The 27,956-nt window shown below is 44.8% G+C and overlaps 1 protein-coding gene across 5 annotated transcripts in view; it reads left to right on the top strand.

Moving 5' to 3' along the window:
- Positions 1-27,956, top strand: part of KCNMA1 (potassium calcium-activated channel subfamily M alpha 1) — a 1,543,535-nt gene that overhangs the window by 1,092,327 nt on the left and 423,252 nt on the right. For all 5 annotated transcript variants that reach the window (XM_078643370.1, XM_078643368.1, XM_078643365.1 and 2 more), the window contains exon 16: positions 19,505-19,573. In XM_078643370.1, coding sequence (XP_078499496.1) covers positions 19,505-19,573 — 69 coding nt within the window. The remainder of the gene's footprint in view (positions 1-19,504; positions 19,574-27,956) is intronic.

The raw sequence follows: 27,956 nt of genomic DNA, 5'->3' as shown, positions 1-27,956 counted from the left end.
AGAAGACATAGGAATAAACTTTATGGAAAAATATAAATGACTTTCAATAGTTGCGGAAAGGCATGGAAAATATAACATATGCAATGTTGAACTTTATTAAAGCAAAAGTTAGAAATTCAGAAGGTGCAAGAATTTCAAGAGGTTCAGAGCAATATTTACCTAGAAAAGTGTGGAAACCAAACCCTGGCCACGGGTCAGTTAAGGACAGGAAACCCTCAAGGAAGGATACCCCTCAAAGGACAGCAGGTGCAGAATGAACACCCAGGATAGGACAGGATACCCTCGGAATAGGAATCAGGACAGGACCCTCAGGACAGGACAGCAAACCCTCAGGACAGGACCCTCTTCAGGACAGGACCAGAACCCACAGTTCGGAAGCAACGCCTGCGCTCCACCCGCTCTGCAGCTATCGATCAAGACCCCGATTGGGTCAGCGAACTCCCAGCTAAGTGCTTTCCAGCACTTTAAGGTTCAGTAGAACCTCAGTCTATGGTCAAATTCGGACAGAGTGCTCCGCAGCGCTCTGTATCTTCAGTCACCTATTGAGTGCGTTGGGTCAGTGACAGGTCAGCTAAACCAGACAAGTCGGACGGTTCACTAGGTGAACCCAGGGTAGATATACAGTTTGGGGACAGTGTACCACCCCCCAATGTTGCAAAGTGTCAGAATCCCTCAATTTCGATTGGTCCTAAGGTAGGGTTTGGGTAACACACCAATCACAATACACGATTTGAAGCCTTCATTAACATATTTGGGTACCGCCTAGCAGGTTTGGGGTTCCCATGAGAAGTTACACGGCAAACAGTAGCGCAATATTACAATGTATCATATAAGGAGCCACATTCGCTGTTCTCGCAGGGCAGAGGTGACTTTCTCAGGAGCATCTCGCCCATCACTGCCAACTGGCTATGTTCCATCAGCCAAGGTCCCTCGTGCTGCCGAATGTCGCACAGGCGCAGAAGGGACCTCCAATATGGCTCTCCTCTCACTCAGACCCCCATTTCCCGCGGTACATGAAAAGTAAGCGAAAACAAATTAATACATAATAATGTCATTATGAAAACACATCACAGGGTTTGTACTTTTAACTCATCATCAAGAAATAAACTTATAGCATCTAAATGTTAGCTACATTGATACGGACACAAGAGCAGTGGCACGAGCAGTACCACATGATAAGCACAGCTATGAATTACGCATGCGCATAACTTTCCCTCCACTTCTGCAGACGCGTCAGGACACGTGAGTGTGGCTGACGCATGCGCAGTAACTAAAATACAAGCGGCGGCCATTTTTAGGGACACGGATTAATTCATTAGAAATACACACAGGCAAGCTTCGGGAACTTTGCTTAAACAAAATAAATGTTAGTAAAACATACATTTTTGTTACCTTATTACACATAAACGAGGTTCTTGATTTCGGCAAGCCGCAAAATATGCGAAGCTTTGCTTCATCAGTATAACACTGCAGATAAAACAAAAGAGGCAATCACAGAATATCCCCTAGCTGTGATATCACAGGGCAAACCCAGTCTTGTGTCACTGAGGAGCCGCTTGCTGTGACATCAAAGAGCAAACACACTACAGCATCACAATGCAAGCACGTGGTATAATACTGCAGATAAAACAAAAGAGGCAATCACAGAATATCCCCTATCTGGCATATCACAGGGCAAACCCAGTGTTGTGTTACTGAGGAGCCGCTTGCTGTGACATCAAAGAGCAAACACAATACAGCATCACAATGCAAGCACGTGGTATATACTGCAGATATAACAAAAAAGGCAATCACAGAATATCCCCTAGCTGTGATATCACAGGGCAAACCCAGTCTTGTGTCACTGAGGAGCCGAATGATGTGACATCAAAGAGCAAACACAATACAGCATCACCATGCAAGCACGTGGTATAATACTGCAGATAAAACAAAAGAGGCAATCACAGAATATCCCCTAGCTGTGATATCACAGGGCAAACCCAGTCTTGTGTCACTGAGGAGCCGCATGCTGTGACATCAAAGAGCAAACACAATACAGCATCACAATGCAACCACGTGGTATAACACTGCAGATAAAACAAAAGAGACAATCACAGAATATCCTCTAGCTGTGATATCACAGGGCAAACCCAGTCTTGTGTCACTGAGGAGCCGAATGCTGTGACATTACAGAGCATATACAGTGACAAGTGGTAGGAATTAATCAAGCAACTGTTACAGAGAAGTCACACTTGAGAAAGCCAGAAATACGCAATGGGTTTTTGCAAACCATGACTCTCCATTGAGAAACAACAACATGTTACACTAAGCCACACTGAGGGATAGCGGCAAGAACCAGTCAGATACTTTGTCACCCCACTGGAGTGAAATCAGAGAAACCACAAACAGAGGTGTGACAGAAAATTGTCCGTAATAAACACACAAAATCCATCGCCAATCCTACAACAGAGTCCTAAACCGGGCTGTGGAGGCGTTGCAGAACAGCAACGACAAGCATTGATGCCAAAAGACAGCACACATGGAAGTCACGGGGATAACACAACCCGCCATAAGGAAAGTCCGAGGCACACCTTGGTCCTCTACCCCACGTCCCATTCTTGGGCAAATCCCTGATGTTGTTGATGACGTACGAGGTGAGCATCTGCACCACGCGCTGCTGCAAAGCCTCTAATTACAAGGCTGTCAAATCTGGCACAAAGGGGACCACTTAAAACACGTGTTATTCCCCCGTTCCATTTTAGCTTGGAAGAACCCGCCTTCTGAGTACATGAGGTACGTTCGCTCTAACGCAGATTCGCATGAGGCGCTCTTTAATTACCCCAGTGCTTTAATTAAGCACGAGCAAGAGGGAGTTACTAACAAAGCGTTGGGATGGTGGAGTTATGACTCTCACTTTCTGGCTTCGCGAAAAGTCAGATAATGAAGCCCCCAGATACTTACCTGGATTCCCAAGTAAAAGCCTCCGTCCTATAGAGAGGCCCATGCTGCAATTACTTCCTTGTACCATAAATCCTTTCTCCTGGTCCTTCTCTTTCAGGAAAATGTGCATGAAAGCCACAGACATCCCAGGACCAAGCTCATACAGTGGGCAGCACTGCGATTTATACAATCTCTCGGATATGGACCAGTGCAGTGCACCCATGAAGAGCCAAAGGGCGAGCTTGCAGCATGGTATTGTGAAGAGACAGACCAGTTCATCTACAGAGTGTAGCATATCGATGTGACGCACACTCGGACCCTGGTGGTTCTAGGCGGACTCTGAGAGAGGAACTACGTAAGATGTGAGGGAGATGTTAGGGTGTGCTCTAGAGAGTATGGCATAATGATCAGAGTGTGAATCAATATCAGAGAATAAAGACATGCCCAACTGCAGGTCCCTGTGGGACCGAGCAATGCGCTCTGCTGAGTTAAGATTGATAGTGGAAGGTGGTCAGCTCAGCTTCAAACTAAGGGAAGGCAGGAGGTGTGAGCTGAACTCCACCCAGGGACGGAAGGAGATGTGGACCTTTATCCATGACTGAGATGGAGATCTGTCCTCAGGAGTGAGAGGCAGAATGAGAAGGCCTGCTCTGCCCACCAGAGGGATAGAAGGAGATGGGAGGCTTTGTTCTTTGATGACAGACAGGAGGATGGAGCGAGTTGTGCTCCGCCTAAAGATCAGCCTGTGCACCTGGTCAATGGTAGGGTTTTCCAAGTGCTTAGTCAAGGATCTGAGGACTAAGACTATAGAACAGCTTTCACTTTATGTGGACAGGTTCTCAACCAACCTGCAAATGTCAAGAGTGATGGAAGGAGGGACATTGCACCGCTAGCGCTTTCTAGGACTTGGCTTGCTTCAAAAGGATAAGGGTTATTTGTATTGCTAGACTGGGCAAACACCTATAGGGAGACTGGATTTTCCCTGTTGGGAGAAGATTGACAGAATCTAGGAATCCCTCTGTGGACCAACTGCAAAGTGCTTCGCCTCCCTGAAGGCACCGTTGCCAGATTTTGTGGATCAGAATGGCTGTCTCTGGAGAAGAGAGATCAGGAAGGAAATCATGGCCTGAATTGTGATGAGCGCACAATGAAGCCTGTGCCAAAGCTAAGTTCTTCCCCTATGGCAGTGATGTGAGGGAGTCTGAGTTCCCAGGTGCCAGCTAGGTTTCAAGCTAGGTATCCAGTGGTTTTACACTATGAGATGCGAAAGAAAGCCCCTGTGTGTCTGCTGACCAATTAGGCACTCAGAGTCAGCCTACAGTTTCTCTTGATTTCAATGAGCTGGTGCCATCATTCATCAGTACTCTGTGAAAATGACCATGGCCTATTCACTCTTCTACTCCAAATGGTTAGTCTAAAGCATACTAATCTGAGGAGGATCCCACCCCCCTAAAAAAGCTACTTAATAGTAACAATAGCTTTCCAGGTGGAATGTCTTCTCACTTTCCTATCCAACCCACCCATTTGTCCCTAATTTCAGAACTTTCAGTGTTTCAATAATCAAAACTAAAAGAACACTCTCAGTATGCATTAAAGGAGTTCCTTTCCCATGTTTTTATAGGTTAGGGGTTTCCCATTTTCTAAGGGTGCAGCACCCTCATACAATAGATACACTGAGCGTCACAAAAGAGACTTCACACGTGGTGTATGTAAATAAAGTTTGTATTCAACACAACAGGAACATCATGTATTTTTTTAGCATAAATCACATTTGGGGATATCACCAGCAATACTAGGCCCAACCATGTTAAAATAACATCAGCAATATGTACACTTGGGAAAGATCCTACCTTACCCTCAGCATCCTTATGCGGTGTGAAACATTGGAGGGGAGGGGGGACATCGGCCGCCCCCTGTTTCATATTTGCGGACTCTGACCCCTGGGGGTGCCCGGCACAACCTACGTTGGGGGGGATCTTACAATGATCAGCAAGTATTAGTAAGATAGGTCAGTGAGTTGAGCTCATGTCACAGAGACTTGGTGCAAAATCTCAATGTTTGTTCTTATTTCCTCAATTAGCACCATCCTGGGCTTATACCGCGGAGGTTTATAAAATCCCCAGCAATTAGAACTTTTAAGCATGTAAATAGTGCAAGAGCCCCCTAAATGATGCTGTCTGTTCCCATTTAGTTCTCTTTCTTTCTTTGTCTACTTCCTTTGCTCCTATCCCCTCTCACCTGAATCTTTACCCTTGCCCGCCACACCGCCTAGCCCCCTGTCCTTCTTTGCCCTTTGACTAAGCACTCCTAATCCCCTTGTTGGGGAAAGATCCAATATTTATACTCTGGAGTCTCAGCGAATCCTGCTGAGAGAGTCCACAGATCCAAGGGACCCATTCACATTAGTGGTATGGTATGGCACCCCTTGCCAAAGCACTCCCTCTCCCCTTTTTGGGGAAGGATCCAGTATGTGGGCCTTGGCGTCTCAGAGACCCCTCTGAGAGAGTCAACTGCATATAGGGAGCCTCTCGCAACAGGGAGGGGGGAAATGATACCACCGCCCCAGGGATCACAGCTTACTGGACTTTGGACGCAGCTTTGACTCGTCTACCGATTTGTGTCCCCTTCATCCTCCCCCTCCTCTTTCCATGCTGTGTCTCTCACCCTCCCCTCCTCTTTCCCTCCTCCACTCTCTGTCTTCTTCCCCTGCTCCTACCCCCTCCCCTGAATCTCTCCCCTTGCCTGCTTTTTCCCTTACGTATATGTCTTTTTGTTTTGTCTCGACCGTACATGTACCTATGTTTGCCAAGCTCTAATAACTGTGTAACCTTTGTAATGATGTAACCTGCAACTTTGTTCTGATTCTCATGTGAAGCGCTCTGATACCTCCGGGTCTAGCCAGCGCTATATGAAACCTTTAAAATAAATAAATAAAGTAGGGGTTTTTAACTTCCTAGAGGCAGAGTGCAAGGGTGCACTTAGAATTCCAAGCCAAGGCACATTGACATGTGTTTTTATTATACTGCAATGACTGTGAGTTAAAAGATGTTTATAAACCTTGTGTGGGATCCCCACTGAGTTCAGAGAAGAATTTAAAAGCAAATAGATTGGGTAGAATACCAGAACTAAAAGAATATTTTCGTAACTAAATCGTATTTTATACCTTTCCTAATATAGGCGTGAGTAATTCTTGTATAACTGTTGGACCATGCACTTCTGAGACTGATCATGTGAACCAACTGATCTTCTAAGCCAGTGCTTAAGTTGTGTTGCTGTATGCCGGAGCTCAGCACTGGCACTTATTTCCAAACACAAGCACCTTATATGACCGTCAACCAGTAGGTGGCATGGTCTGTCTTTTTGTGAAATTAGTGTGTAATATAATTCTATATACTTTAAAAACATAATGAAACTAGCACATCTAATCCATTTGAACAATTTGAGGTGGCCTGAAATAGTTTAAAATGTCTCACTTATATCAGGGTCATGGGTAATAAGATCTGCAACATGCACTCATCTCACAGAAGTAAGTTGTTGAGAACACAATGTTAAATGTGCTTAGTGTGGCAAAACTTGCCATCATGTGTGGCATCTTTATGGGCGTTAGTTAGTATCCTTAACCCCATACTCACTTCTGCGTTATAAAGATTGCACATGCTTGTGATGTTATTATCTGTGATAAACTGTGGCCCTGGAAGGTAAGTGACAGTGTTACTTGACTTTCACAAATCACTAACTGCTGGAGGCTCTGGAATGCGTATAATTCTTGGCTCAGACTCTCCACTCACCCAAACAACTGCTAACAGTATTGTGAAGTTACTGAAAAGGAAAACAATGCGCCTTTCAGTCCAGTTATGCTAATTTCCTAACTCCAGTTGTTGATGTTGATAAAAAACTCCTCACTTGAGAATAGTGACTTCCGTTCCTGCTGTGCTGGTCCCAGCAAGCCAATCAGTGCCAGGGCTCGGTGATGCAGGGGTCTTACATCGCTCAGTATTTTGATAGGTGCAACTGCTCCCATGGCCTTTCTCCAGTTTGCGCGCTGACAGAAACCAGACACTGTTGAAGCAAAAGACGTAAACATACATGATCAAATACAATATGTCCTTTATGGTGAACTCACATCTGCTTGTCTGCACAAGGGGAAAGAAAGGAAGGAAGAGGACCCCAGGAGACTCATTTAAGATTGTGGCATTGTATTCATTCTTTCATGATTTCACACAGGTCTTATGTGTGAACAAGTCCTAAGGGTGACAAGATACTGATCCGATTATGAACCAGAGAGTCATCCAGGGCTTTAAGAGAGATGGAAAAATAAATCAAGCATTGGCAAAGTCAGTAGGTATCACTTATACAAGAGCTATTGGCTTTGCCAATGTGTTTTTAGCCATGTTGTATACCAGCGTAGCTGCTCTTCAGCATGCCTAAACATTAGTCGAGTAGAGAGTGGAGTGGAATGGAGTGTTGAGTAGAGTTGCCAAGGGTAGAGTAGAGTGGTGTGGCATACAGTGGGATGGAGTGCAATAAAGGAGAGTGGAGGGTTGTGGAGTATTGTAGAGTAGAGTGGTTTAGAGTGGAGTGAAGTAGAGTGGATTGGTGAAGAGTGGAGGGGCATAGGGGGGAGAGGCATAGATTGGAGGGGCATACATTTTAGTGGAGTAGAGTCTCATAGAATGGAGTGTCGTACAGTGGGGTGGATTAGAGTAGTGTAGATTGGAATGGTTGAGAGTGGAGTAGAGGAGTAGAGTGGTGTAGTGGTTTGTAGATAGAGTGGAGTAGACTGGAGTCGCATAGAGGGAGTGGTGTAGATTGTCATAGAGTGAAGTAGAGTGGCGTGGCGGGCGTAAGCTGCAGGGGCTTAGAGTGGAGGGCTGAGAGTGTTGTAGAGTGGATTGTCATAGAGTGGCATAGTGTTTTGTAGAGTGAAGGAGAGTGTCATAGAGTGGAGTGTCATGGAGTGGAGAGTTGTAGAGTGGAGGGTCATAGAGTGCAGAGTTGTAGATTGTCATGGAGTGGCATAGAGTGGTACATAAACGATAATGTGTGGAAATTGCATCATCTAATGTATTGACTTGTTATGATTGTATTCAAATATTTGTTTACACCACACTTCAGAATTACCAAAAAAGTGCTTCATTTGTGCTTTCCTATTTCTGATATATTATGAAATATTTCCACAGTTCACTTACAGACATTTAAATTTTGTTGTGTGCTAGAAAAATGCATTTCCTTTCACACCCCCAGATTGTTAGATATATTTTCTCACTTTGAAGTCAGAGAAAGAAAAGTAAACTGAAAACAGAGCCTGACATTTGACCCATGTCTTTGAATGTACAGCAAATGTGACAAGATAAGAACAGGGTTTAAAGGCCTGTTTATAGAAAGCAAGCACAGTGTAAGAATACAGTAAAAAGGTCATGCTACTTGGGAGGGATGAACTCTATCTGGGCAGCCTAAAACAAATACAGCCAGGAAACAGAAAGAAAGCAAATGTGAGTTACAAACCACAAAGCCAATGGCAAACAACGGGCGGAATGCATTCCCAGAGAAGCTTTCTGAATGTCCCCAAGATGTTTAAAGCAAACCAGAGAGCGCAGCTCAGCTGTCTGGTAGGCTTCGACTGGAAAATGGGCGAGGGGTCTCTAAAAGGAGTGTGGCAGAACAATTGTAACTAGGACTCCCTTCCAACAGGGGTGGCCTGTGTAACTAAGGGAGTGGCTAAACTCCTTGCGTGCTGCCGTCGGCCGTTGGCCGACGAGAGCATTACCTCGCTAGTGCTGCCGTCGGCCAACGGCCGACACAGCCCTGCCCACCTTATATAACGCCCGCACCGCGGCGGAAAAACCGCAGCGGTTAAGGCGTTAAAAAATGGGAACAAAAACCTGTGCTTCCCAAAAAATGCCATCCAACTAGTTTTTTTTTTATCTCTATGTGAGCATTCTGTAATTGCATCCAGTTATGTAACACAACAACTGACATGGCTAAAACAAGCAAAAGCTATTGACTTGGCCAATGCTTGTTAGTCGTTTACGATAAATGTGAAGCAACGAAGATTTTGTTGTGAATAATTCAAATTGAAAATGTTTCAAATCTGAAAATATTAGATAGTGAATTCAATATTACTAAGCCCTGTGGAAAGGGTACTGGTCTTAAGTGTCTCACTCTCTCCTGTGTTTCCCTTTATACCACTTTCATCTGTACTCTATGTTAGACACTTGCCTCCTTTTTCTCACACCACCTTTGGAAAAATCTCAGTCGGCGCATCTCTCACCTCATCTCTTTTCCAGTCAGCATTCTCTTTCCACTCTCTCCTGCATATAATTACTTGCATCCCCTCCCTTCATCATCCTCACACACATGCACCCACTCACCTGCAAACACTGCATTTTCTTTTATTTTCACCCTCTTAATATTTTGATGGATTTGCTCCTCCTTCACACACTTTTGTATAGAATCTCAATTGATCCTTGCTCCGCCTGGTCTGCGGAGGCCAAAGATTCTGACGGTCTTTTTGCCCGCTGATGGGCACTGTGAGGAATTCACCATTGCTTTAGCTCAAGTACCAGAGCTCTCAATCGGGCTGTATTAAAGACATACACCCACAACCTGAAATTACAAAGACACGAGAGGTGTCTCCTTTCACTGTACAAGGGTAATATGCTGCATGGAATAAACTGATGAAACACAACGTCCTGGAAAAAGCACACACTCTTAGGAGATGCAAGATTAAGTAAAAATGTGAAATGTAAACAGAAACAATATTGCTGACATGTATTACCTTAATGGTTTTACAGTCATTGTTCAGAAGTCGACCAGTGTTGCTTCTAAAATTAAGGACATGGACGTAGAGCCCGATAGAGACCTGTTTCAATGTCAGTTTTTAATTTCTGCCAAGTCTAAGACACGGGGCGGACCCAACCCACTTAAAGCCCTGGTGCCAGCAACAAACTGCCATTGTAAATAGTGCAAATGAAGCAGCTTAACCCCTTCGGTGCGAATGACCGCCCCGGCCGTCATGCATCACGGTGGGCGTGTGCGGAGGAGGGCGGGGCCGTCCAAATCCCGCCCACTATTTATATCACCTGCCTAGGGCAAAAATGTGTGCAGCGCCGAAGGGGTTAAAGGGAAAACCTTTCTCAGCTCACAGGCGCGCTCAGTGCCTCTTAGGGACTTACATCTCATGGCACTAACATTTATAGAAAGACTCATCCAGAGATGATACAGGGCAGATGCTCTCATGGTCTGATTCTGTGGAGTGCAGACAAGGAGAAGCTGCATAAATGGCAGATTTACAGCTTTTTTCTGCTGGTTGAATTGCTCTATTTAGTATACATAGAGGCTGGAGTCGCCTCTACGTTACACTTAAAGAGTTAAAGTCCCCACACATCAGAGCTGACTAACTTCCCATTCTAGGGTAAATGCTGTGTAACCACTTATGATGGTGATGATAGACCATGGAATTGGAAATGATGGTGGCCTTTTATGGAAAGGAAAGTATGGTGTGTCTAAAGACAGTTTAAAGACGAAGGCTCTCATACTGCTTGCAATCACTTCACTTTCAGTCATGCGCAAAATGTTTATGTTTGTGATATGTGCCAGTTCTCCTGCCACCTAAATAAAATGGCTCCCAAAAAATGCCCTTCTACGCAAACTCAAATAGTAAAGTGCGCGCTACTGAATGGGCGTTCAATGATTAAACATAAAAGTGAGTTTCTTGAGTATCTGGAAGCTTACAACCCTGATATCACTTTTCTCGTAGAAACATGGGCTGGCCGGTCTGCTGCCCCAGATATCGTCGTAGCCTTACCTGCAGGCTACCTAATCAACGACTGGATGGAGAAGGCAAATGTGGCAGAGGATTAGCTCTTATCTATAAGAGCTCCCTAGAGATCTTGTGCCTCCCAGTTAGGATTACCCATTGTGAAGCCCTCTCCTTTAGCTGCAAAGTAAACCATCATGCCAAGCTTTATGGACTCTTTGTCTACAGAGCCCCAGGTCCTAGAACCAATTTCTTGGAAGGTCTCAGTGACTTCCTTGAGGGGAGCAGGCAATTTGGCAACTTCACAGTACTAGGGGATTTCAACTACCATTTAGACAATCCCGAAAATACAGAGTCTAAAACTCTTCTCGACAATCTGTTGGGTTTTGATCTCAGACAAGTCGTGAATTCTCCAACTCACCATGCAGGACACACACTAGACTACATTTTTACAAGCCTCCCTGAGCTGCAGCTAGTAGACATCCTTCTGCTGACGTGGTCTGACCGCATGACACTGCAGTTTAGCATCATCTTTAACCTAACTCAGGCTAAACTGGTCAGGCCACAGAGTAAAGGCAACAGAACGGATCTGATAAGGAACCTCAAGACTACCCGACCCTCTTTCGCTGATGCCCCCAAGACAGCAGCTTTCTGTTATTTTAACTGGATTCAAGAAGCAGCAAATAAACTGTCCCCAATCAAAAGGCCACCAATCACATATCTTGCAAAACGACCCACCCCTTGGTATTCCTCCAAGCTTAGGAATCTAATGAAAAGCTGCTGTCGTCAAAAAGGGCCTGAAGACTTAATGATGCCCAAGAAGAAAAATTGAATTACAAACTATTGATTCAGGAATACAAGAGCCTGATAATATTTGAGAAAATGAGCTATTTTATTGAAAAAATCAAGTCCAGCACCAACTCATCCATGGAGCTTTTCCAAACAGTACATAGCCTTTCTACCCCCCCCCCCCCCCGCCTCCACCACAATACCCCCCTCCCACAAGAGCACTGTGACAATCTAGTGGCTTACTTTAGAAACAAAGTTGAGGTGGTCTACAATGACTTTAACTTTATCAATGGGACTGATCAGTCCCAGTTACCACTCTCTCAGGTCCTAAATGCCCAGCTCTTTGCGAGTTTCCTACAATTTTCACTGAAATCATTATCAAACTTATAAAAATAATCAAGTCCAGAGCTCCTTCGGACTCTTACTCCACTAAAACGTTGCACAATATAGCCGATTCCATTGCACCTTCACTGGTCTTGCGGCTCAAGTACGTTCTAAAATCTGGTTGTTTTCCTGCAGAATGGAAAAAGACCTTCATTCGGCCGTTTCTCAAAAAGACCACTTTTCACCCTTTAGAAGAAAATAACTATTGTTCGATATCTGGACTTCCTATTTTAGCGAAAGCACTAGAAATACATCTAAACATCTCTCTTTGTACATTTTTGGACCAGAATGGCATTCTTGACAGAGCCCAGTTCAGCCTTGGATAAGCCCACAATACTAAAACTGTGCTGGTAGCAGTTAAGATGAGGTCAGGGACATCTGGGACCATGGAGGCAAGGCTGTGACTGTCCTTTGGGACCTATCTCCAGCCTTTGACCTGGTAAGTCACGGCATATTGAAACATTGGTTGACTTAGATAAGTGTCCCAAGCTCTGCCTTCAAGTTACTCCTTCTGGACAAAAGGGAGCAAACTATCAACATGGGCGATTTTAGCTCCAAACCTTTTACCTTACCCTGGGGTGTCCTACAAGGGTCTCCATTAAGCCCACATTATTTAATATATATGTGGCTCATCTTTTGGAACTGGTAAGGCCGTACAGCTTCTCCACAGCGTCCTACACAGACAATACAAAATTATGGTATCCATAAACAATGAAATAGAAGAGGTAGCTTCTCAATTTACCAAATGCATGAGTGCAATAGCCAACTGGATGAGGACATTTGGGTTCTGACACTGTACCCCCTATTTGGGGGGCGCACACTTCCAGTGTCCACATTTAGTGGTGGAAAATGAATCAGATGTGACATCTATTGGTGGGCATTTCCCTCGTGGCTTTTCCCTATTAAAAGTGGCTCCTCCCATGGAAGAGAAACTTGCTCCACCATGTGGAACACTCAAAATATGGAACACTTTCTACCTCTATCTTTTTATTGTATTTTTAAGTGCATTGTGCTGTATTTCCAATGAAGAAGGCCTCAAGTCGGTATTTCTACTGACAACGTATCACTGATATCATGGCAGCACCATGTGCCCAAACTTTTGCAAAAACATTGGGCACCAGTATGGCCGGGCTAGCCTTTTATTCCACAAGGCATTTCCCCGGGGGGTTGGAGTCATTGTATGTTGGGTTTGAAACTCCTTGGCTGCTGCTGGTGGTTCTGTCAATTTCCACAGATCATCGAGATTAACTACAGCAGGCACTGGGTGCTTCAAGTGAGGAAGGAAGAGAGGGAGGGCAAGACATCAGAGAGAGAGGAGAGAGAGAGAATGGATGGATGGACGGATAAAAAAGAGAGCTAGAGTAAAAGAGGAAGGAAGCAGGGCTAGTTTTAGCATTTTCGCCAGCCAGGTCTGTACATGATCCCAGTCCAGCCCTGGGCATCACTATGCAGTAGAGTGTTCCCTGAGGCCGTAATGTTCCCCAAGTCAGATTTTCTGTTGTGGATAGCTAATAAGATGAATTAGTTATGTATTTTGTCCATAAGTTGCAAGAACTGTTATACTACAATATTGTGTCAGACTGGACAGTTCACACGGTTTCACTGTGTTTCACACAATATCAGCTCTCTTGAATGTTCATCTGGGGAAGAGCAAATATCACACTTTGGCAGGGAAGGTGAGCTGGAAACCCCTGCAGTGAGTGGGTTCAAGCAGCTGTCTATTAATGGGTGTGAAAAAAACCTCACAGGACATCGGTGACAGACTCAGCAAGCCTTTTTTAGGTCGAGCCTAGTGGCAGCACGCATGCACTGCTCGCTCTGCGAGACTGCTGTAGTAGAGTATGGGAGAGAAGCTGCCCCCACTCTCCTCCAATATTTTTAATTGGTTTGTGTCATTGTCTTTCGTAAATGCTGCCTTCAGATTCGTTAATAGGCTTGTTAGTCTCTCCTTAGTAAGACCTTGTCTTCATTTGTACCCTCCCGTGGCGACTGGCCCTTTTACTTCGGTTGTTACAGGGGACCTGTTATTTAGTCTGTAATCACTGTGTACTTTATGGAGTTTCTCTTGCTGCAGGCCGGACATGCGTGACTTCAGCTGAAACTGCTTGTGTTTTTTTAAGCAGCACAGCATCCCCGTAACACGGGCACCTGCTTTCAATCACTTTGATCCAGCATTTTCTTGTGTCTGTTTCAACCCCCCCCCCAATTAAAATGGATTTAAAAATGATTAGCGAAAGTCATGTGAATTCCAGGTAGCACATAATCTTGTGCTAATGGGCTGAAGTTGACTACAGCACATCTGTGTTACATGTTAGCTGTACCAAAGCCACCTGACAGGTTGTTTGCAAAAGCCTGTTTTATTACCACCACCACCAACACCACCAATACCACCACCATCAATACCACAAGCTCCACTACCAATACACCACCCCCGCTAATACCACCACCACCAATTCCACCAACACCACCACCATCAACACCACCAGTACCACAACCACCACCAATACCACCACCACCACCAATACCACCACCTCCACCACCACCTCCACCACCACCAACACCACCACCAATACCACCACCAATACCACCACCACCACTGCCAATACAACTAATACCTCCACCAATACTACCACCACCAATACCACCACAACCAAAACAACCACAACCACCAATACCCCCACCAATACCACCACCACCACCACCAATACCACCACCACCACCAATATCACCACCAAAACCACCACCACCAATACTACCACCAACACCACCACCAATACCATCACCAATACCACCACCACTACCAATACCACTAATACCCCTACCAATACTACCGCCACCAATACCACCACAACCAATGCAACCACAACCACCAACACCTCCACCAATACCACCACAACCAATGCCACAACCACCAATACCACTACCACCACCAATACCACCACCACCAACACCACCACCAATACCACCACCACCACAAATACCACCACCACCACCACCACCAATACTACCACCACCAATACCACCACCACCAACAGTACCAATACCACCACCAATACCAATATCACCACCAATACCAGTACCACTACCACCACCAATACCACCACCACCAATACCACCGCCACCAATACCACCACATCAATAAAACCAACAATATCCCTCCACCAATACCACCACCGATACCACCAATTTCAATACCACCACCAATTCCAGTACCACCACCTATACCAATACCACCACCACCAATACCACCACCACCACCAGTACTACCACCAATACCAGTACCACCACTACCAATACCAGTACCACCACCACCAATACCACTACCACCACCAATACCAATACCAGTACCACCACCAATACCAGTCCCACCACCACCACCAATACCAGCAACACCAATACCAAAACCTCCACCACTAATTCCAATACCGCCACCACCAATACCACCACCTCCACCAATACCACCACCACCACCAATGCCACCACCAAAACCACCACCAGCACCACCAATACTACCACCACCAATATCACCAATAGCACCACCACAAATATCACCACCACCAATACCAATACCACCACCACCAATACCAACACCACCACCTCTTTCTCACTAGTAATAGCAGGGGCACTGTACAATTCCAGAGCTGCAGCCGAGACCATCCTTCCCTCCCTCCATTCCAGCCATAAAGCCAGCCCGCCCTGCTCACGGGCACCTGCTTTCTATCACTTTAACCCAGCATTATCTTGTGTCTGTTTCAACCCCTCCCCCCCAATTAAAATGGATTTAAAAATGATTAGCTAAAGTCATGTGAATTCCAGGTAGCACATAACCTTTTGCTAATGGGCTGAAGCTGATTACAGCACATCTGTGTTACATGTCAGCTGTACCAAAGACACCTTACAGGTTGTTTACAAAAGCCTGTTTTATTAACAACACCACCACCACTGCCACTAATACCACCAATACCACCACCACCACCAATTCCACCACCATCAATACCACAACCTCCACCACCAATACCACCACCCCGCCAATACCACCACCTCTACCAATTCCCCCAACACCACCTCCACTAATACCACCACCAATACCACCAATACCACCACCACCAATAGCACCACCTCCACCACCACCAATACCAACACCAAAACCACCACCACCACCACCAATACTACCCCAACACCACCACCAATACCACCACTACTACCAATACCACTAATACCACCACCAATACTACCACCACCAATGCCACCACAACCAATACAACCACAACCAAAAATACCCCCACCAATACCACCACCACCACCACCAATACCAATACCACCACCACAACCAATACCACCACCACCAATACCACTGCCACCAATACCACCAGCACCAATACCACCACCACCAGTACCACCACCACCACACATACCACCAATACCATCACCACTAATACCACCACCAATACCACCAGTACCAATACCACCATCAATACCAATATCACCACCAATACCAGTACCACCACCAATACCACCACCAACAATACCACCACACCAATACCACCACCAATAGCCCACCACCAATACCCCCAATACCAATACCACCACCAATACCCCCACCACCAATTCCAGTTGCACCACCACCTATACCAATACCATCACCACCTATACCAATACCACTACCACCAATACCAATCTCACCAACACCAATCCTTCCACCACCAGTACCATTACCGCCACCAATACCAGTACCATCACTACCAATACCAGTACCACCACCAATACCACTACCACCAATACCACCACCTCCACCAATACCACCACCACCAATACTACCACCACCAACACCACCACCAATACCAATACCACCACCACCAATGCTACCACCACAAATACTACCACAAACAATACCACCACAACCAATACAACCACCACCACCATCAATACCACCACCTCCACCACCAACAACACCTCCACCAATACAACCACAACCAATACCACCACCCCCAATGCCACCACCAATACCACCACCACCAACACCACCACCAATACACCCACCAATACCACCACAACCAATACCACCACCACTACAAATACCACCAATACCACTACCACCACCACCAATTCCACTACCACCTCCACCACCAATACCACTGACACCACCAATACCATCACCATCAATACCACCACCAACACCACCATCATCAATACCACCACCAATACCACCACCACCAATACCACTACCATTACCAACACCAACATCACCCCCACCACCAATACCACCACCACCAATACCAGCACCACCAATACCACCACCAATGCCAATACCACCACCAATACCACCACCACTACTAATACCACCACCACCAATACACCCAACACCACCACCAATACCAATAGCACCACCACCAATACCACCGCCACCACCACCAATACCACCACCACAAATACTACCACCAACAATACCACCACAACCAATACAACCACCACCAATACCACCACCACCACCGATACCACCATCAATAACACCACCTCCACCAATACAACCACAACCAATACCAATACCACCACCACCAATACCACCACCAATACCACCACCACCAACACCTCCAATACCACTACCACCACCACCAATAGCACCTCCACCACCAATTCCACTACCACCACTACCACCTCCACCACCAATATCACTACCATTACCAATACCATCACCATCAATACCACCACCAATACCACCACCATCAATACCACTACCAATACCAATACCATCACCATCAATACCACCACCAATACCACCACCATCAATACCACTACCAATACCAACATCACCCCACCACCAATACCACCACCACCAATACCAGCACCACCAATGCCAATACCACCACCACTACTAATACCACCACCACCAATACCACTACCAATACCACCTCCACCAATACCACCACCAATACCACCCCCACCAATACCACCACCACCAATACCACCCCTATCAACACCACTAATACCACTACCACCACCACCAACACCATCACCAACACCACCATTACCACCACCAATACCACCACAACCAATACCACCACCAATATCACCACCACCAGTTCTGCCACTACCACCAATACCACCACCACCAGTACCACCACCACCACCAATACCACCACTACCAATACCACCACCACCAATCCAATACCAATACCACCACCAATACCAATACCACCACCAATACGACCAATACCACCACCACCAATACCACCACCACCAATACCACCACCACCAATACCACCACCAATACCACCATCAGCACCAATGCCACCTCCAATACCACAACCAATACCACCACCCCACTACCACCACCAATACCACACCACCAATACCACCACTGCCAATACCACCGCCACCAACACCACCACCAATACCTCCACCACCAGTACCAATACCAGAACCACCAATACCACCACCACCACTAATACCACCACCAATACCACCACAAATACCACCACACCAATACCACCACCACCACCAATACCAGTACCACCACCACCTATACCAATATCACCACCACCAATACCAATACCACCACCACCAATACCAATACCTCCACCACCAATACCAATGCCGCCGCCACCAATACCACCACCTCCACCAATACCACCACCACCAATACCACCAATACCACCACCAATACCACCACCCTTTCAAGTCTTAAATGACCTGACCACTAAGAACTTTGGCTATATGCAACTGCACTGTAGTTTTCAACACACTACATCAAAATCATTACAAATGTTTTACAATTAACTCCACATGTATATACCAATACATGACTCATCATGCAGGAATTGTTTCTGCATTTATTTGTGACAGACCAACGGTCATATTACATATATACACCTGCTTGCACCATAGCGCACCTTTAAATAGGTGTGGTAAACAAGGAAAGTGCACCTTATTACCATAAATGTGGTGCCCCCAGGACAGCCGCAAACTTGTGCTGACCAGGGGGTAGAGCATTCAAGTGAAATACTTCAAAGCCACTTCGTGTTTCACTGTACAGACGGCAACCCGCCTGCACTTTAAAGAGGGGAGGGGGATCCCCTTGCATGCAAGTACAGTGAGTGACTCCACCTGCCTGCAAGGGGGTGTCAGGGGGTCCACGGCACCCCTTTTCTACCCTACAGAGGGCCATTAGGAGGCGTACTGAAAGTGTGCCACCTTTTTGTGGTGCACTTTCTTGTGTACCTGCCTAAGGGCATGTTTGCCCCTTCTCCCACATCCATAATACGGTGTGGATGCTGAGGCAACATGATTCGACGGCCCCATGCAAATCATAAGAACATCCTCTAATGATAGCGCTTGCACTACATGTGCACCAGCGCTATATGTATTACAGAAGGGACTGCACGATCATCTGCGGCCCCTTCTGAAATACAAAAGTGCCCCAGGGGCACACACAGCAGGCACACGTGCCTGTTGCACCCCTGAGGCACTCTGCAATAAGGCGCCAGATATTTTCACCTTTTGTTCTTCGTTGAGTCCCAGAAATACACGTTGCTTAGCCAATTATGCCTTGGCAAAATGTCCCTTTCTTGAGTGTCTGCCTTTCTATCTTTTAGCACTGTAAGACCATCGTTTGACAATCTGACCTAATTCTCTCCCTTCTGCATTTTCTTGTAGATTGTGCTTTAAGAAGCTAAAGCTGCTGATGATAGCTATTGAATACAAGTCGGAGAAAGGCGAAAGTAGGTAAGATTCCTGTGAAGTGGCTGAAACCCCATCTTGTTGCAGTGTGAAGGGTAATTAAAGGAACTGAAAAATACACCCATCCCTACCCCCTAACTCACTGCATATTCACCCTCACGAAAAAACACATTTCACATGCTATGCATGCCCTGGTACTACCTTTACATTGTTTTGTAACCCAATTGGAAGGACATAGATCTGACACGCAGGTTGATACCATCTAACAGCCCACTATAGAGTTCAATGCAAACGCAAACAACGTTACCTATATGCAGGGCCACTGGAATTAGGTGATTTTATGACTGCAGCGTTTTTTGTATAACTGTGTATTGGCCACATTTGTCAAAAGAGTCATCATCACCTGCTGCATATTCTGTAGATTTTAACCCAACAAATGTTTCTATCTCAAACGGATCAAAAGTTGCTAAAAATGTCACAACATGTGGTGCCATGCAGAGCAAGTCCATTCACCAATTTTCAGTGGTCACCTTTTTTGTTGCTTGTTGCTATAGTTGGGTTAAACTGGTACTACTGAGATGACACCTATAACCAGAAATGTAAAAATGGCATACTAATGAAGTAATACTATCACAAAATGTGCCACATTACACTACGTAATTTACCTTTTTTGGGAACATAATTTAGTCACCAACCCACATAATTTGGTCCTTCCTTTACACATAATTGAAGTGGTCCTGCCTATATGAGCCCTATCATGTAAGCTCTAAGGCCAACATTTCTCTTTCTTAGATGTCTCCTTTCACCATATACGAAACAGGATGACATAAAATGTGAGATAGAAACAGCGCCTTATATTTCCAGATCTCCTCACAACGCAGAACACAAACGAATCAAACAACATTAAGAATGTTCTATAAACCGGCGCAGTTCTAGCACAACATACATTAGTATTAGTGGTTACCAAGTGTCTTCAAGTTCTGCTGAACTTTCCATTTCTTCTCCTGAGGTAAAAAGTTGCTTCCTCCTCTTGTAATGGTCGTACATCTCCCATAAATAAATACTCGGCGTACGTGAACCCCAGAATATTTTTTCTTGGTCTTATGCTCATTTCAGGTCAGGCAGACCATCCTGAGGTGGAACAGATTTTTCACCTCTTGCGTATCACAGTGACAGAGCCTATCAACAAGTGGAGGTTTCCCCCACTGATGCAACATATTTATATATTCTAAGACACCTCAGAGGTGATCAATGCAATCTGCCAATAATGCAATTTGAACACAGCATGATCACTCCCCTCACCACATGAATGTGTGGCCCTAGTCTACTGATTCAGGAATGGCTATCTTTTGCTGCCAACCCTAATGTCCTAGGCTTTGAGCTTCTATCTGAAGCATAGGTTTTAAATTGAAGAGTAGATAGAGTTGCTTGCCCCCTAAACTGATCTCGGTCCGTGCTATGCTGTTTTTTTCCACTGGCTCTTTTCATGGTGCTGTTTCCTGCTCTGCACCAGCGCACAAGGGGTCTGTGCTCTTTATCGGTATGTTTTGCTGACAGCAGAGTTTGGAAACGAAGGGCAGTAATTGGCTCTATGTGTTTCCAAACCCAACCCGCTTTCAGGAAAACATGCATTAATTTGGAGATATTTCAAGGTAAGGTATGCTCTCAAGATTTTTTTTTTAAAGCGCATTGACTCCTTATGCGCTTAGGGCAGCACAGAAAACGGCATCAAGATGCGATCCCACTTTTTCCACATATATAAGCCCCAGAGAAACTGCACACACCACAGCAAGAGAAACAGCACTGTTCAAACAAAAGAGGACAAGAACCCATAGTGCAGGAGGACAATGCGGCAGAAACCCCCAAATAAATCCTCGTTCAGCAACTCCACCCGAAGCAGAAGAGAGTGGTTCAACTGAGGAACAAAGATGGGAGTGGGCGATGATAAGGAAGGAAGCTTCCAGGCCAGACTCCCAGCATGGAGTCATGGGCACCCAGTGGGAAGAGACCTGAAAGGGACTCTTGCTACAGCACACATAGATCAGAGCAACTCAAGGCAAGCAGAGTAACCAGGTTGGAAAACCTGTATGTTGTATGGCCAGTATGTGCTTCTCCCTACACTGCTTTAGTAGCCTTATTCCACCTTACGTGACAGGGCACTTAGACCATCTGCCCTTGAGCGTGCATCTAGGGACTGATTCTTTGAAACAACCACCTTTTGCTTGTCTGCGCATTGGAAGATCTCCATTTTCTCAGAGAGCACTGGCAGCTTTGTTATTTTTGTCTGCCAGTAAAAGCAGTGGAATCTATGCCCGGTTATCCCTTCAGCGCCAGGCTGCTTCTACATTTTGTGCAAAAAATGTCCTTCAGTTCCTCCAATTAATTCACAGAAATGAATTTTCTTATTTGCAGTCCCAATATTTTTGGTCCATAAATTTTCCACACCAGGGATTAGAACAAGAGAAAGCATAGACTTGCTGTCTCTTTGCTGGTTTAATTTCTAAGATCGCACCATGCAGCCCGATGCATTTAGCTCAAGGGAATATATTTTGTCGATCTACGGGCAGTATGGCTCAGTGAGATCAGCACCCCAAACTGAGGTCTGTGTGCTTCTTGGAGGCGACCGCATCTAATGAGTCTTTAATTCTCAGGTGGATAAATTGGGTAGCACAGGGTTTTGTAACAGTAACACTTGTGAATTACATTGCTTTGAGACAGGAAAAAGCAGTCAGTGAGCTATTTCTCAAAGAACTAATTAATATCTGCATCAAATCTCTTCTTTAATTGAATAAATAGATCATGAACTGATGCTGATTTGGAGAAAAGTCTGACTTAGTCCCGCTTCCACAATGAGAATATTTGCTTCGTGAATAAAGGCATCTAGATTATAAGGCATTACTTGTCACAAGTCATAGTACACAGAAGTGCATTGGTGGAGTAGACCACTGATCACTCGGCTGTAATAGCAGAAGGTACCACATGCTTAAGTTCCAGAACTCTATTGGTGATCAGTGGAAATCAGACTTTAAACATGATGTATACTGTGCATCAGAAGAACTGTCCGCAGACTTCTATGGTTGGTGATCCAAGGAAAGCAGACGTTAAAGACTAAACTTACAGTGCCTCCGTTTCATGGTGAAATCTATTACACACTGTCCTGCTAAGAAGCAACTTGAAGAGGTGTTTGATGATTGATCCTTCTCTTTCAGAAGAATTTATCTGGCCTTGTAAATTTGCTTGTTTTTCCATTGGACCTTACTAGAAAGTAGTATCGCCAGCTTTCATGTCAACATTCTTTGCCTACTTGCCTTGAACCATCAGTAATGTCGTGTACATACACATGCATCTGCCTTCTTCATTGAATCCGATTCAGAGATTGTTGCAAATTTTCTTTTGAACCATCATGGGTCACGCGTGAGCATCACGGTGGAAAGCCGATGCTCTTGTTGCTGAAGATTCAGATGAAACGCAGGAGCATAGAAGTTATGGTCTTCTTAGTTCTTGACTGACATGATTGATCACTGCTATTACTACAAAATGCCACCACAATGCTCACCTTCCAGAAGTCTTTCTAACCTCGGTGCCAACCACTAAGGCAATACCATTGTTGGTGATCATATAAACTCCTTGTAGAAAAGCCCTTGAAGACTCAGACTTGACATCCGGTCTGCAGCCGTGGCATGTTTGGTTACCAGTGAAATACTCTATTGGTATTTTTTGATAAGTGTGCAGCAAACAATGCTCTCCGAACAGTGTGGAGACAGGTCAGAGGGGTGGGAGGAAGTGGGAGGAGCCAGACTTTATATGTATTCCTTGACCTTCCAAGTTATGTACATTTGGTATGTCCCAAAATAACGTGTGCCACTGTTAAAAACCTCCTTATAGGGCTACATGGAGGCCAGGTCGCCACCTGCCGTAAACTTTATTAATGCACCCCTGTGCACTCCTGATGGCTGGCTGCAGAATTATTCCTCGTCCACTGGTTGCCAACACACTTTCCCTTATGTTGCAAATAGATTTCCTTTTTGCGTACAGGTTGTCACACTCCTAAATATAATTAGGTGCCTCGGGTGCAGCAAGTTAATAGTTTCAGATACTGCCTGAAAGGACAGGAGCATTTCTGTGCTAGAGGTCTTGCCGATCACACGGATTAAATCTGGCCACTCATCACTTTTTATCCCAAATACCTCATGAATAATCATAGGTATGTATTTATCACTCACCTCCTCCCTGTCCTTCCATAACATTGCAGCCTCTAGCGACTTTTACGCCAATGCTATAGGTCAGGACAATCTTTGATGGCCTCTGCTAGAGAAGGTGAATAGTAAAGGGGCAAATGCAAGTAGGGAAACTTGACCCTCTATAGCCAGTTTGTTGGTAAAAGATAGCCACAGCCTGGCTACAGAGAATCCCTCACACTCCTTGGCCCAGGTGCCAGTGTATCTGCCTCATTATAGATATTTTAATATAATCCAGTATAGATTTCTGTATTAAATGCAGAAGTTGCTGAGTACATTCCATTTTGAATTGTATTTCAGCATGAAACTAAAGGTATTTGTGGCCCAGTGTTGGAATTTATAATTGCCACAGTCCTGCTCTAAGCCTCTGTAATGCAACATGTGTATTTATATATATATATATATATATATATATATATATATATATTTGTATATGTATATATATATATATATATATATATATATATATATATATATATATATATATATATATATATATATATATATATATATATAGTTGTTATATGGTAAAAGTGGGTTTTACAAGTAGATTAATGGGTTCAAAGGGCAGTGTGATTTTATACCATCTGAGATGCCATAGCCAGAAAAGTTGCTTTATCGTTAGCCTCCCACATCGTAAAGGAAGGTCTTCTCTGCAAGATAAGAGAAGTGTATTACTGGGGTGACTACATGTTAAACAAAGTGAATGAATGAGGACGTATGAGGAAGTTCTACTCAAACGTGTGTCCCATGCATATCCCCAAGATGAGGAATGATCAGCACACTTTAAACTTGGCACATATTTTTAGAGGAACACATTTCCAAAAATGTTGGCCGTAAAAGGTTAAAGACGCACATTTACAAGTATTACTCAGTACTGCAGTTAAACTCTAACACACTGCATTCTGCAAAATCTAATTTAATTTAGAGAAACTTGATTTAAGAACGTTTCTCTTTCAAATTAACCAATAGTTCATCTTTTCAGGCGAGCTGAGAATGGCCTGACTTCTAAGACCACATGTTAAAGGACACACCAAGGTCATGCATGGGTTTTCCTTGTATCAGCGAATTAGACTTACCTAGGGCAGAACTATCTTTCGATGTGGTCATCTCTATGGCTTCCCAAGAACTGAGCTTAGATTCACCTGTTTGTCTAAATCGTCTACACTTCTACACCCTGAACAAACTTATTAGCCTTATTCTGCTTGTGAAGTCATTTCTTGGTTGGTTTGTAAAAGCTGCACCTAGACGTTATCTTCAAATGCTGAAGTAAACTGAGCTTGAAGGATTATTACTTTTCCAACCTTTACTCCTAGCCACTGTTATGTGTCTTATCTCCCAATTACTTGCAGCCTGAGTATGTTTTCAAAATAGCATTACATGGCGCAAATCCGTCCGCAGCATTCCTTACCTCCTTGGAGGAAGTCTAATTTTGCATTGCTTTGTAAATGTAAATGTAGTGCTTATATAGCGCACTTATCACCCCCAAAGGGGTCTCAAGGCGCTGTACACATACCGCTGTGGAACCCTTCCTGGCCTTTCCCTGTGAAGTGCCAACTCCTGGGCACCCCCAAGGTGAAGCCAGGCATCCTAGCGCTGTTGGGGCCGTTGTGGAGATTAAGTAAGCTATTGCCCAGAGTTGCAGAGTGGGACCCATGCTTAGAATAGGCACCGAGGCGAGAATTATCAGGTCCGGGGAAATTGAGCCCAAGACCCGCCGAGGCGGGAATTGAACCCTGGTCTGGGCCAGACCTCTGCATCAGGGTCTGCCGCTCTAACCATTGAGCCACACTTCTCCGCTTTCCCGGTTCTAGAGTCATGATCTGGATTCACCAACTTCTTTCCTCTACCTGAATTGCAGGCACATCTGTAATTTAACATATAACATACTATATCCTCTTCCTTATGATAAGAACATCAATTGCTGCAGTAAAGGATGCTGCTCTTTGCCTTAGCTGTATCTCATTGCATCCTATTTTTCACTCATTGCAAGGTTTGTGGTGGGACACAGCACTTCGTGATCGCACTTCGTGTTCGCTTTGTCCCATTTTATATATTGATTGAAATCCAACAAAAGCCGTAAAGGACCCTAATGGAAGGTACCCTAAATAAATGCAATAGCTCAGGCTACCTAACCCATTCAAAAATGTGGTTCACTTCCCGACGGTGTCTTCCACCATCCCAAGTAAGTTCCCTCCATCAATTCTTCATTTCCATTTCATAGGCTAGGACACTCACGAGAGGACAGCTGACCACTTCTTGCACCATTTCTTCCAATGGCTCTACGGGGAGAAGTGAAAGAGTGCAACCCTCTCACACTGTCAACCTTCTGAGAACTGTCACTGGAAGAATAGTGCGTACTGGTGCCAGTGGCTGCTCTCTGTTGGCTCTCTGTGCAGGACAGGAGTAGGGTAAGGGGCTTGTGCACACTGGTGACAGCAGCACTTCTCTCCAGGCCCTCAATTAGATGTGGATGGACTGGGCGGATCCACCGATAACGCCAGCATCCCTTTGTAGGCTGCAAGTGTTGGAGCGCTGCTGGGTCAGGCAGACACCAATATCTCTCATTGACACTTCTCAGTTCAAGCTCTATTGTAATAGTAGGGGATACAGTGTATTATCAGCACTCTGCTCACCCGCCTGCCTCTTCTTCTCTGGTATCTCACACAGAACTTCTGATGCCAAGAAAAAGTGCTAGTCAGATAGCTCCTGGTGCTGAAACTAATCTTTACCCACATTGGAAAACACTTCAAAGGACACCTACTGGTCTTGTGAGAAGAAGAGGACACCTTGTCTCTCTGTCAGAACCTTTCTTTTCTCCTTTCTTTCTGCTGCACCCAGAGCCACTCTTGCAAGTCACCATCAAGGAGGGCATCTACTCCGCGTTGCCTTCTCTTGATGAACAGTTTGCAGAAGGCAATATTGAACCTGGCCTTAGGCTGAAACACATGCAGTTGCAAGCCAATCAGTGCCATTTCAAGTAGTTTTATCTCATGCATCCATGTGAGTATTAATAGAAACCATATGAAGAAAAAAAAATCAATTTGACGAGCCGCACAATTTTTGCCTTGAACTTTTGGAAGTCCTGTGTTTGGTTGCGAATGGTGGTTGTCCATAGCGGACAGAGAGGTGGTTTGAACAAATTGCCATTGTTGCTCAAGACACTTGGTGGGAACTTGGGTCTAGTTGCTGAACACAAAGTAAATTAAATTTAAAAATTCCAGCACAAAGTTGTAAAGATGAAGACACACAATGGGTCATACCTAGTCCTGTCCCCTTCCACGTATATTTGTTTCTTCAATGTTGTATGTGTTGGTTTTTGGTTATCTTTTTGGAGTGATAGATATATCTGTGAGAAACATCATACTCTCCTGCCACCCCAACACCCTTCACCCCTACCCCTTCAAGAAGCACCTTATCTAGGTCCCTGTTTGGACAGTTTGTAAAGTTCCCTCCTCTCGTCCTGCCATTTTATTTGTCTGTATTCCTCCTGCAGAAAAAAAAACCTTTTTATTTCACAGTCTGGTCCACAGCCACGTTGAATGAAAGGTTTTTTTTTATTTTTGCTTTTGTTTGGTGTCTCAACTAACTCCTTATCCAAGTGTTTGATTCGAGGTTTTTTTTCTTGTTGTTTGCAGAAGCCGAAAGCGGTATGCTCTCCTCGTTACTGTTGCTTTCCTTCTAACCTGAACCCTACCTTCACTCCTCCTTGCTTCAGGACTCATTGTATACAGAGAATTCAGAAGATAACATCTGTGTCTATCTTTTCATACATATATATATATCTGTATCGATAAATACATATGTATGACCCCCCCGGCAGAACAGAGAACTCTTTAGCAATGTTTTTTTTGTATTTTATTTTTTTATATTTTGTTTTTATGACGGATGCACTAACTTCTTTGCAGGATGACAGCCTTAATCGTTCCACTGTACCTGATTCACCAATCTGTTGTGGTGTTTTTTCAGAATTTCTCCTTTTTTGTGAGAAAAAGTCTGCAAAATATTTGTGTTGTCCATCTTTTTCCACTGTTTGTTTTGTCCTGTAAGAAGGTGGTGTCCTCTGTCTGCCAGCCTCGCTCTGCCATTTTTTTGTCTGCAATGTCCTGTCGGGAGAATGCTTTCCCCCGACCTCCTCCCCTGTGTCCTCCATTAGAGCACATCTTGTATTTTTCTCATATTCTCACCTT

Source organism: Lissotriton helveticus, chromosome 5_1, assembly GCF_964261635.1.
Source record: "Lissotriton helveticus chromosome 5_1, aLisHel1.1, whole genome shotgun sequence".
Lineage (NCBI taxonomy): Eukaryota > Metazoa > Chordata > Amphibia > Caudata > Salamandridae > Lissotriton > Lissotriton helveticus.
The sequence above is the reverse complement of the archived record's forward strand: the minus strand, read 5'-3'. Positions and strand labels throughout refer to the sequence as shown.